Genomic DNA, 12500 nt, shown 5'->3' with positions numbered 1-12500 from the left:
TTTATGATTTAGTGGTTCATTACTTTTTTGGTAGTTGAATTTATTGTTTTTATGCTTGGTTGTGCTAGTGTACAGCACTTTGGCCAACCATGTTGTTTTAAAGTGCTTTATAAATACAGTTTTATTGTATTGTATTATTGTATTGAAGACTCGATGCAATCTCCTGCCTTCTTAAACAATTGAATTCAATTCAAAAATACTTTATTAATCCCAAAGGGAAATTATTTGTTGATGTAACTCATTATCCTCATTTCATTAAGAGATGTTATAGACACTGATGGCTGTAAGCAGGAAGGATCTCTTGCAAAGGTCCATCCCACAGTGGATCTTAAGAAACTGGCTGCAGATGCCGTCCGATCCATCCACCCAGACTCGGCTGGCCTCTCTGTTCCGCCGGGCTGTAGGACCGCCCGAATTCTGGGCAGAACTCCTCCCAGAGCAATGGCTACTCCTCCCAGCAGAATGCCAAGCTCCTCGTCGCTGCGGACAGCCAACTGTAGGTGCTGAGGGATGATCCTGTCCTTCCGCTGTCATGAGCCGTGTTTCCTGCTAGTTCCAGGATGTCAGTGGTCAGACACTCGAGCACAGCTGACAGGTAGATGAGAATGCATCCACAGAACATCCTTTTCAACTCATTTGAGATTTGGGGCTGTAGTTGAGATATAATTTGAACTTTTGAGATGTTAATCAGCTGCTGTTGGTTGTAGAAAACTGACTTGTTGCCATGGTTACGCATCATAACAAATGTCCAAAACTAAACAAGTTTCAGTAAAAATCCTTCCAGCTGCTCAGCATCTGATACCAGAGGAAACAATCGTCCAAAAAATGTGATTTACATCCAGAAAAAGAGGAATTAAAGTTTCCTAAAGAAACATCTCAGAATGAAACAGAGCTGCTCCAACATGCAGCCACCTGGAGCGGTGCAATTCTAGAACAGAAAACTTATATCATTTATCATTTAATAAGTCACTATATGTGAATAAATTGTTTTACAAAAGTAATTAATTTACTATATTACCTACAAGACAGCACGGTGGCGCAACTGGTAGAGCTGCTGCCTCTCAGTGAGCAGGTCCTTGGTTCAAACCCCGGTCCAGGGGCCTTTCTGGGTGGAGTTTGCATGTTCTCTCCGTGCATGCGTGGGTTTTCTCCGGGTGCTCCGGTTTCCTCCCACAGACCAAAAACATGCATGTTCGGCTGATTGGTAACTCTAAATTGTCCCTAGGTGTGAGTGAGAGAGTGAATGGTTGTTTGTCTCGTTTGTCTCTATGTGTCCCTGTGATGGACTGGAGACCCGTCCAGGGTGTACCCTGCCCCTCGCACAGTGATTGCTGGACATGGGCACCGGCGACCCCCGTGACCCAAAATGGAATAAGTGGGTAAAGAAAATGGATGAATGAATGGACATTACTTACAGTTAAAAAGAGCAATTGTGGGCAACACTGAATTTATGCATTAAACCCTTGTTTTCTTTTTCTTATTACACTCATAGTAATTGGGGGAGGGGTGGTGCAGATGTTAGATGAGGTGGGTCTTTGATCTGAAAGTCACAGGTTAAACTTCCCAGACCGACAACATCAAAATGTGGGTCAGAAAGGTGAAAACGTCACAACTTCCTCAACTCTCATTTACCCCACTCTTGATTAAGGCCCTTAACAACCACCATGTGCTCCCCCAGGGACCCTACATGTCAGCTCTTTGCACTACACAGTGGGCTGTGGTAGCTTGGTGGTCTGCAGTTGCATCAGGAAGGACATCCTATGTAAAAACAATTGCCAAGTCTTTGTGCAAGTACCTGTGCAATCTACCTGGATTATTGAGCATGCATCAGGATATTTGTACAAGTTAGTTCGCCGTGGCGACCCCTGAAGAAGAGAGCAGCCGAAAGGAAAAAAAAAACTTCTTCTTTTGGCTTTTCCCTCTTCAGTGGTCATCACAGCAAGTCATCCTTCTCCATCTCACTCTGTCCTCTGCATCCTCTGTCCTCACTCCAACTACCTCCATGTCCTCTCTAACTGCATCCATAAACAGTATCTCCTCTTTGTCTTTTTCCTGGCAGCTGCATTTCTAATATCCTTCTACCAATATACCCACTGTCTCTCCTCTGGACATGTCCAACCATCTCAGTTTGGCCACTTTAACTTTATCTCCCAGTTGTTCAACCTGTGCTGTCCTTCCCAATGTTATCCAACCTTGTCACTCCTAAGGAGAAACTCAACATCTTCATTTCTGCTACTTCCAGTTCTTTCTCATGTCTTTTTGTCCATGACTATGTCTCCCGACCATACAACATAGCTGATCTCAGCACTGTCTTTTAAAGTTTTCCTTTGACCTTTGCAAACACACTTCTGTCACAAATCACTCCTGAAGCTTTTCAACATCCATTCCATCCTGCCTTTTTCACCTCTTCACCACACTCCTCATTTTCCTGGATAGTGGACCCAAAGTACTTGAAATTCTACACCTTTGTGACCTCTGCTCCTTGTATCTTCACTTTTCCACTGGACTCCCTCTCATTCACACACATGTACTCTGACTTATTACGGTTTACTTTCATGTTTCTGTCCCTTCCTCCCATAGTTTTTTTTGTCCATGTTTGTTTTGCCTATCACCCATCCTTCAATTCAAGCCTGCTCCCTCCAAGCCTTGCTACGCCTCCCTTGTTTCTCCACAGCAATCAGCACTCATCAGCATCACCTGTTCACCTGCCTTTATAAGCTCCACGTCCACAATTCACCAATGCCAGATTATAGAACCTTTCCAAGCAGTATACCATACCCATACCATACCATTTTATTTATAGAGCACTTAAAACAGCAACAAGGCCAACCAAAGTGCTGTACAGACAGAACAACAGGTAAAACACAAAGTAAAATACAAAATGAAGTAAATCAGAAATATTGACATAAATACGATACAGATAATGACGACAAACCAGTGTGGAGCGTACAGGTTCAAAACACAGATCCTCTGGTGGTGAATGCTACTGAACAGTAGTGAGTAAAAGGGACTTGAAAATCGAGAGGGAGGGGGCCTGTCTGAGAAGCAGAGGTAACTCGTTCCAAAGTCTTGGTCCTGCTACAGAGAAGGCCCTGTCACTTCTGCGCTTAAGACGAGTTCCTGGAACTGTGAGGAGCAACTGGTCCGCTGACCTCAGGGAACGTGGTGGGATATACGGTTGTAGCAGATCAGAGAGATAAGGGGGGCGAAACTGTTCAGTGATGTGTAGACATACATGAGTATTTTGAACTGGATTCGAAAGTGAACCGGTAACCAGTGCAGTGAGGCCAAAACTGGTGTAATATGTTCTCTTTTGCCTGTACTGGTTAAAAATCGGGCTGCTGCATCATTCTGGACAAGGTGCAGTCGTGTTATGGAGGTTTGACTGATACAAAACAGGAGCGAATTGCAGTAATCAAGCCTAGATGTAATGAATGCATGTATTACCATCTCTAGGTTATTTTTGGACAATATGGGCTTCAGTTTAGACAGCCGCCTCAGTTGGAAGAACCATGATTTGTAAACATGTAAACATGAATGTTAAGTTTCAGGGAAGGGTCCATTATCACTCCCAGATTAGTGACTCTTTTTTTTTCTGACAGGGTTAGAGCGGAGAGGTCGATGCAGTGGTTTGTGATCATGTCACTGGGAGGGAAGAACATGACTTCAGACTTCTTTTCATTGAAACTTAAGAAGTTTAAAGCCATCTAGTCCCTGATGTCAGCCAGGCAGTCGAGCAGAGGTTTAATAGAGCATGTGCCATTGTATCTTAGGGGGAAGTAAATTTGACAGTCATTGGCATAGAAGTGGAAGAGCATGTTGTGTTTCCGGAAAATAGCACCAAGCGGCAGCAGGTATAAAAAGAATAGGAGGGGACCCAGGATAGACCCCTGCAGAACCCCCCATTTAAGCTCTGCCTCTGCAGAACTAAAATCCTTGATGGAGACACAAAAGGATCTGTCAGTGAGGTAGGATCTGAACCAATTGAGGGCTGACCCTGTAATGCCCACCCACTGCTCTAACCTAGCAATGAGGATCTCATGGTCGATGGTGTCAAAGGCGGCTGTGAGGTCCAATAGGACAAGCAGCACAGAATCACTATTATCAGTGGTTAAGAAAATGTCATTAAAGACCTTCAGCAGGGCAGTTTCAGTGCTGAGGAGGTTTAAAGCCAGACTTGAATAGCTCTAAGATGGCGTGACCCTCCAGGAAGCACTTCAACTGGGACTCGAATATTTTCCCCAGTAGTTTAGAAACAAATGGGAGTTTGGAGACAGGCCGGAAGTTTTTTTTTCAGGAGAGGCTGGACAGCAGCATGTTTAAAGGTTTTTGGTAACACGCCAGTGGATAAACTACTGTTTACTATAGTAAGAATGGACGGACCTAGAGTAGGAAAAACCTCCTTTAGTAGTCATGGGGGGACCACATCAAAGGGGGAACCAGCAGGTTTCAAGCTGCACATGACCTGCTTTAGAGAAGATAGAGCGATGGGTTCAAAATGGTCAAATAGAGCTACAGATTGAGGTGGGATGGATGGTCATGAGTTGGAGGGGAAATGAGAGCCCGGTTGGTCGCAATTTTTTCCAAAAAGAAATGTAAGAAGTTCTCGCACAGCTCAGCCGAGGCTTCCAGAGGTGATGGTTCAGTGAGGTGGAGAACAGATTATAGGGTAGAGAAGAGGACAAGTAGGTTGCGAGAGTTTGAGGTAATTATATCAGAAAAGTATTTGGATTTAGCAGCTTTCACTGCTTTCTCATAATAGCGCCAACTCTCTTTAAGTATTTGGAAAGAGACCTGCACTTTTGCTCCGCCCTCCTACATTGCTGCCTAACGGCCTTGGTGACGTCACTCAGCCAAGGTTCTGCTCTGAGTTTTGATTTTTTTGGTTTTAACAGGCGCAACATGATCCAGAGTCTTTAAGCAGACAGAGTTGAACTGGGATGTCAGCTCCTCAGTGGTGGCGAGAAATACCGGGGGCTGAATGATCATTTCAGAGTAATAAAAATCTGTGAAACGTGCAGCAGTGAAATGGTTAATTGTCTGGCTGCGACGTGCAGGAATGCACGGCTTAGGAGTTAGATGGGGGAGGGTGAACTCAAACTGGACTGGCATGTGGTCTGAAAAAACATTATCACCATAACAAGATTATTAACAGTCACATCATGAGTTAAAACAAGGTCCAGTGTATGTCCGCGCTCTTGGGTGGGACCGTTTACATGCTGAGTTAGATTAAATGAGTCCAATAAATCTAAAAAGTCCTTAACCAAGGGCTTCTCCTGATAGCACACGTGCAAATTAAAGTCCCCAAAAATAAAAACATGATCATATTTTGGTGTGATTTCAGCTAAGAAGTCAGAAAACTTGTTTATGAAATCCTTAGATCGAGGTGGGCGGTAGACGAGTGCAAATAACATCGGAGGCGAATGGCCGAGTTCAAAGATGCTCAGCTCAAAGCAGGCGCGGGAAACTGGGATGGGCAGTTGTTTACAGTCAAAAGTTGATTTGAATATTGTTAATAATCAACCACCGTGCCGGCCTGATGGCCACGGGGCGTTAAAATACAGACAATTCGGTGGCAAAAATTCCGTCAAGGCACTGGACTCACCCGGAGACATCCAAGTCTCTGTGATGCAGAAAAAGTCTCTTGAAAGTAGTCCCAGAGGATAAAAGTTTTGTTGGTAACAGATCTTGCATTGACCAAACACATCCGGATACTGTCCAAAGTGGAGCCAGCAGCGGTGAAGATAGTGCGCGCCAATGACCGCAGGTTTTCAATAACAGCCCCTCCGGGTCGGTCCAAGCTGTGTACCGGCTGACAACTCCCATTGTTTACCTGGTCCGGGCATGCGGGAAGCTGGCGATGGAAACCATGACCACCAGCTGAAGAGGAAGATGCAGTGCGCAGGGCTTTAAGCTTTACCAGCCGCCCAGCATGTTTTCCCCGGCGTCTGAAGCAATGTCTCCGGGCAAGGAGGTAAGGAACGCAGCGGAGGTAAGCTGGCACGTCCGCCGGGGGGGGGGGGGGAGGTGTCCAGAGGTACGCTCATAATGTTCCAAATAAGCGACATCGACGACAGAAAAACGAAGATCCAGAAGCTGTTGTCGGTCATACATCAGCAGTGAGTCTATATCACAGGTAAAAAACGAACACAACAAAAATAATCCGAACACCATCAGCAGAGGTGGATTGCAAGCCATGTACACGGGCGCCATCTGACTGATGCAACTTATATGTCCATATATGTATATGTCCAGCGTTTATGCCACAGCCTCGTTTGACTACCCAGTTCTGACCTCTTGCCTCCCTCTTGGTTTCCTTGCCTTGCTTATCCCCCTCCTAATTTGGATCTCACTCTCTGACCACGATAACGACTCTGCTCTTCCTCACCTGGACTACACCTCTTGCCTTACCATCTGGATAAGGATTTCTTACCACAAGTGTATGACCTAGGACCTTTCTATTGGACCTCGTTTCTGGACTTGACCAAAAATCTCATGCTGCACAGCTCTCCTGTCCTGTTGCAGCTCAGTCACCACTGCTGACAGCATCCGATCCACCTGTCACACGAAGTCTGTTCTCTGCCTGACTGTGAAGGTTAGTGACTGCCTTTATCTCTTTAGGAACTTTCACAGTCAATGTCCAGCCTCTAACTCTCCTGTCTCTGCAGAGCTGAGTGGCCCATGGACTCAGACCTCCACTAGAAATCCTGCTTTAATAAACACTTTAAACCATTCCTGCATTTTCTGAATCCAAAACCTGGTTCATTTCATTTCAAGCTTATCTAAATCTGACTCCCGATGGCCTTGGAGATGGGCCGGCTATCAAATTTCTCCTGAGTCATGAGTAACCAAAGACAAAAGGTTCATCTATTTAGTGTCCAGCCTTCCACACAGCTCATCATACGCCTTCTGCTTTGCCTTAGCTATCTCTCTCTCTTTGCTCTGTGTCCCATCTCCTTATATTAATTTCTCCTCTGTTCAGTCCTCTCACTGTCATATTTCTTCTTGGCTAACCTCTTTCTTTGAATAGCTTCCTGCACTTCACTATTCCACCATCAGGTTTCCTGATCATCCATTCTCTGTCCAGATGACACATCAAGTACCTTCCTACCTGTCTCTCTAATTACTGTTGCTGTAGTAGCCCAGTCATTTGGAGACTTTTTCTTACCACCCTGAACCTTTAACTGCCTCTCTCTGAATTTCTCACAATATTCTTCTTTTCTCAGCTTCCACTACTTGGCTTTCTTTAATTGTACTCTTTTTTTTCTCTTTTTCACAACAACAGTCGTTCTACACACAACCGTCCGATGCTGTCTGGCCACGCTCTCCCCTGCCACAACCTTACAGTTTCCAGTCTCCCTCAGGTTTCCTCTTCTACACAGAACATAGTCTACCTGCATACACCTTCCACCAGTCTTATAGGGCACTCTATGTTCCTCCCTCTTTTTGGAAATAAGTGCTGACTACAGCCATTTTCATTCTCTTACCAAAACCCACCGTCATCTGTCCTTCCTGTTTTTTTTCCCCTTGACATCAAACCTACCCATCACTTCCTCATCCTCTCTGTTTCTTTCACCAACATGTCCATTCATGTCTGCTCCGATCACCACTCTCTCCTCCCTGGGAATACTCTATCACCACTGACAACATTTAGTATCAGATCCTCTGGACATTCAAAAAACAAAGCAAAGCAAAACAACAAGAAAACGTAGAAACGTTTTGTCTTTCATCCGAAAGACTTCCTCAGTCTGAGGTGCTGTATTCAGCTCAGTCTTATAAATAGCACCTTCTCAGAATGCATCAAACAGTTTTTCTGCTGACAACCAAAACCAGCTGCTCACATGATCAAGAAAGACCATCAGCCTAACAATGGATCATTAGCACCCTGATGGCTGTTTATTATTCAAAGGGGGTTGAGTGATACTAGCAATAACAGCATTGTAAGAGTGGGACAGTTGAACACGGAGTCCTCCACCCCTGTTTAATGATGGACGATTTATTTTCACAAAGATGGCCTCCTTTACTCCTCTCTCAAACCATCGTTCCTCTCTGTCCAGGATGTGAACATCTTCATCCTTGAAAGAGTGACCGCTGGCCTGGAGATGAGTGTAGACCGCAGAGTCGTGGCCTGATGATGTTGCTCTTCTGTGCTGGGCCATCCTTTTGGCCAGTGGCTGTTTAGTTTCTCCGATGTAAGACTGATCACAGCCCTCCTGACACTGAACAGCATACACAACATTACTCTGTTTGTGCCCGGGGACTGGATCTTTGGGATGAACCAGTCTTTGTCGTAATGTATTTTGGGGTTTAAAAGCCACTGGGACGTTATGTTTAGAAAATAAACGTCTCAGTTTCTCTGATACTCCCGCAACATACGGAATGACCACTGTCTCTCTTCTTTAAACATGTTTGAGGGAAATATTCCTGAGAGATTCAATAATTTTGTGTCTTTTTATGATTTTCAGCTGAGTTAAAGTGAAAACAGGATTTCATGATAAAGCCGGCACTGTTTATTTTATTATTTTTTTAATCTTCAACACTAAAAAATATAACAAAGTCCATGCTCAATAATCCACGTATAAAATCCAACATTTTAATCAGTCAGGTCATCTGGACAATTTCTTTTTTTGTGCTGAAACGTTTCGCCTTCAGTCTGGAAGGCTTCATCAGTCAAGGAAACACACAACAAAACTGATTCGTCCCCCAACAGCTTACTCCAAAGTGGAACAAACCAGTTCTGCTTGTGAGTAGATGGTCTCTTTGGTACGCCCCCTCCTCCATTTTTTCCAGACGGGTCTGCGACGAATGGTGGAAGCGATTTTTAAAAACATTTTACGTAAAAAAAAAAAAAAAAACTATTTTTTTAATCGCTTCAGCAATTTTTAAAAACATTTTTGTATAAAAACAAAATGTTAGTTTATTTAAAAATCGCTTCCAACATCCGTCCCAGACTGTCCAGTCCGCCTGACTGCTGGGCGGGATCGGGATACGGCCTTTATGATTACGCGTGGCCGGGTCTGGCAACGGCCTTCTGTGAGTCACCAGCTCCAGCTTTGCAGTGACCAGCGGAGCTCTGAGGACACAAGGCTGGTATCTGGAACCCGAGCCTCCGAGTTGGCACAACGAAGGATCTTCCGCGGTGACCAGCGGAACTCGAAGCCAGGGAGATGACGCCCTGCCCCCGGCCTGGCGCTCCGAGGCTCCGGGGGGAGGACCGGGGTAGACCAGCAGAGTTCCATCCAGCTTGCTTTGAATTATGTTGTCGGCCACCAAGCACAAAAAACACCAGCACGTCAGCATTAGACCAAGATGTTGTCATTATTGTTTTTCAAATCTTTAAAATAAGTCCAACCGCTGCTCCAGTCCGAGAATTTGCAAATGGCTGATCATTGTTTTGAAAAGTTTCTGAAGGATCCAGTGACTCCACCCCCGACTCCGCCCCCGACCAATCTGTGACCAACAGTGTTCCGATGTCAGGTTTTAGTACCTTTTCATTCTGGTTAGAACCACAGTGCCAAGGGTCCTGAAAATAATAAAAGGTGCTAAGTACCGGTACTAATGGAAAAGCCTCAGAACCGGGCCAAGTCAGCCCTGGATGGGTCGCAAGTCCATCACAGGGCCACATAGAGACAAGTGAAACAAACAACCATTCACACTCTCACTCACACCTAGGGACAATTCAGAGTTATCAATCAGCCTAACATTCATGTTTTTGGTCTGTGGGAGGAAACCGGAGCACCTGGAGAAAACCCACGCATGCACAGAAAAATCATGCAAACTCCACCCAGAAAGGCCCCTGGACTGGGATTTGAACCAGGGACCTGCTCGCTGAGAGGCAGCAGCTCTACCAGTTGCGCCACCATACTGCCCAAATGTCAGACCTTTTTTTTTTTTTTTTATTTCTTTTCATTTTATTTTTAAATAGACGTCAGACAATTAATCGATCTTCATTATGCAAATTGTCACTTGACTGACATACAGTTTAGCCATTCTGGGGCCAGTCTTTTCTGACACAAAGGAAACAACGCATGTGCAAGCAACGATGTCCATGATTGACACACAGGGCAGGCAGTCAGAGGCCTGATTTTTTCTGACGCATAGGTCACCACACATGTGCATTCAACCACACTAAAAACAAACAAGTTGACTCGTAATAGCCTCCAGTTTATATCTAAACTTAAGAAAGTGTGTAAAATGAATTGGGGAGTTGGACTAAGTAAGTAAAAAATCTACCATTTCCTTACGAAATTGGGGGAGGACTTTTTTTTTCACAATTTGAAGTGTGTTTCACTGGAATGGCATTTTCAGACTATAAATACTTAAAAGGCTGTGCCCTTACTCATACAACAGTTGTTTTTAGATGTACAATATGAATAAAGCTGATTTGACTACAATACTGTAAGTTATAATAGTGCTACAAACAGTGACATACTGTTTTTGTTGTAAGTATAGGTGAAAATAGTCAATTTTTACTCTTGAATTAAAAATACATTTTACTCTCCTCCCCTCAGATGTGGTTCTCTGAAAAAATGTTTTCATAAACATAAAATGACAGTATGCAGAACATTTTAGTAGCTCAATTATCCATATGCCTCTTTAGTTATTTTTAAATGCTAAAACAATATGGAATATTATATGTAAGGTTTGTTGAACAGACATTAATGAGGATAAAACATATCAGTACCTAATAATTGTTCAAGGAATCACTCAGGTAAACAGAGTAGTACAAGGCAGAATGACCTTGTTCAACCAAATCTGAATCCTTTTTTCTGCCAAAGTTTTCTAACAGTCAGCTCAGGCCTACTTCTGTGACGTTTTCAAAATTATCAAAAATCATTTTATCAAATTACCCTCATGTCTGCACCGCTGGGGCTGTAGTATGCCCTCCTGAAGATCTCCGTCATGTTCTTCAGAACGTCCAAAATGGCCAGAAGGTCACCACTGTAGCTGGTCCCATCGCTGGATGTGACCCTCAGCTTTGTAATCACTTCTGAAACTCCATCTCCCACAAGTCCACGCTGTGCTTTGGACAAGTGTTCTCGAGTCTGATGAAAAAAAAAATGGCTAGTTAGTTTTGGAATTTCCCTTGTTTGTGACTTTGACAGTGGTCAACACAGCAGCTTTTTACAAACAACTCTTCTATTTTAGTTTATTTTATGTACCTTTGCACGATTGTTAACCGCCATCTGGCTTTGACAAAACATCTTGTGTGAAAGTAACAAGGTCTTTGGGAATTTTACACCATACGCCACAATGAACGCTTATATGTGGTTGATGAAAGGTGGCCAGAAGCACTGCTGCTTTGGTGGTTGGAGATGCAAAAACTATTACAGGAAAATAATTCAGGGGGGTCATGGAGAAGGACTTTTAGTTGGCCACGGGAGAGGTTCTGGCAAACCATTCAGCAGAAAAGTAAAGCAGATCCCATCCCAGGCTTGCTTGATTTGGGTGGGGAACTACTGACATGGACTGGGGATATTATTGAGCAATCGTTGAGCAATGGAAGAAGCACTTTGAGGATCTCCTAAACCTGTCCACAATGTCCACCTTTGAGGATGCCGAGTCTGAGGACACAGGGGAAAATAAGTCCATTATCATGGAAAAGGTAATCAAAGTAAAAACAGTCCCTGGTGGCAGAGCGCCAGAGGTGGACGAGATACACTGAGATGCTGAGAGCTCTGGATACTGTGTGGCTGTCATGGTTGAAACACCTCTTCAGTGTTGCATGGACAACTGGGACAACACCTGTACAGGTCCTTCTCATAAAATTAGCATATTGTGATAAAGGTCATTATTTTCCATAATGTAATGATAAAAATGAAACTTTCATATATTTCAGATTCATTGCACACCAAATGAAATATTTCAGGTCTTTAATTGTTTTAATACTGATGATTATGGCATACAGCTCATGAAAACCCAAAATGCCTGTCCCAAAAAATTAGCATGTTTCATCCCACCAATGAAAGACAAGTGTTTTTAATACAAAAAACGCCAACCTTCAAATAATCATGTTCAGTTATGGACTCAATACTTGGTCGGGAATCCTTTTGCATGAATGACTGCTTCAATGCAGCGTGGCATGGAGGCAATCAGCCTGTGGCACTGCTGAGGTGTTATGGAGGCCCAGGATGCTTCGATAGCGGCCTTAAGCTCATCCAGAGTGTTGGGTCTTGCGTCTCTCAACTTTCTCTTCACAATATCCCACAGGTCCTCTATGGGGTTCAGGTCTGGAGAGTTGGCAGGCCAATTGAGCACAGTAATACCATTGTCAGTAAACCATTTACCAGTGGTTTTGGCACTGTGAGCAGGTGCCAGGTCGTGCTGAAAAATGAAATCTTCATCTCCATAAAGCTTTTCAGCAGATGGAAGCATGAAGTGCTCCAAAATCTCCTGATAACTACCTGCATTGACCCTGCCCTTGATAAAACACAGTGGACCAACACCAGCAGCTGACATGACACCCCAGTGACTGTGGAAACTTGACACTGGACCTCAAG

General features: G+C 44.0%; 1 protein-coding gene across 1 annotated transcript in view; it reads right to left on the bottom strand.

Moving 5' to 3' along the window:
• LOC119410431 (adhesion G protein-coupled receptor B1) overlaps window positions 1–12500 on the bottom strand; it is a 104457-nt gene that overhangs the window by 74388 nt on the left and 17569 nt on the right. Inside the window, exon 7 of the mRNA XM_037677342.1 lies at window positions 10851–11045. Coding sequence (XP_037533270.1) covers window positions 10851–11045 — 195 coding nt within the window. The remainder of the gene's footprint in view (window positions 1–10850; window positions 11046–12500) is intronic.

This window comes from Nematolebias whitei, chromosome 5 (assembly GCF_014905685.2).
Source record: "Nematolebias whitei isolate Nwh7 chromosome 5, NemWhi1, whole genome shotgun sequence".
Lineage (NCBI taxonomy): Eukaryota > Metazoa > Chordata > Actinopteri > Cyprinodontiformes > Rivulidae > Nematolebias > Nematolebias whitei.
Note: the sequence above shows the minus strand (reverse complement) of the source record. Positions and strands in the feature narration are given on the sequence as shown.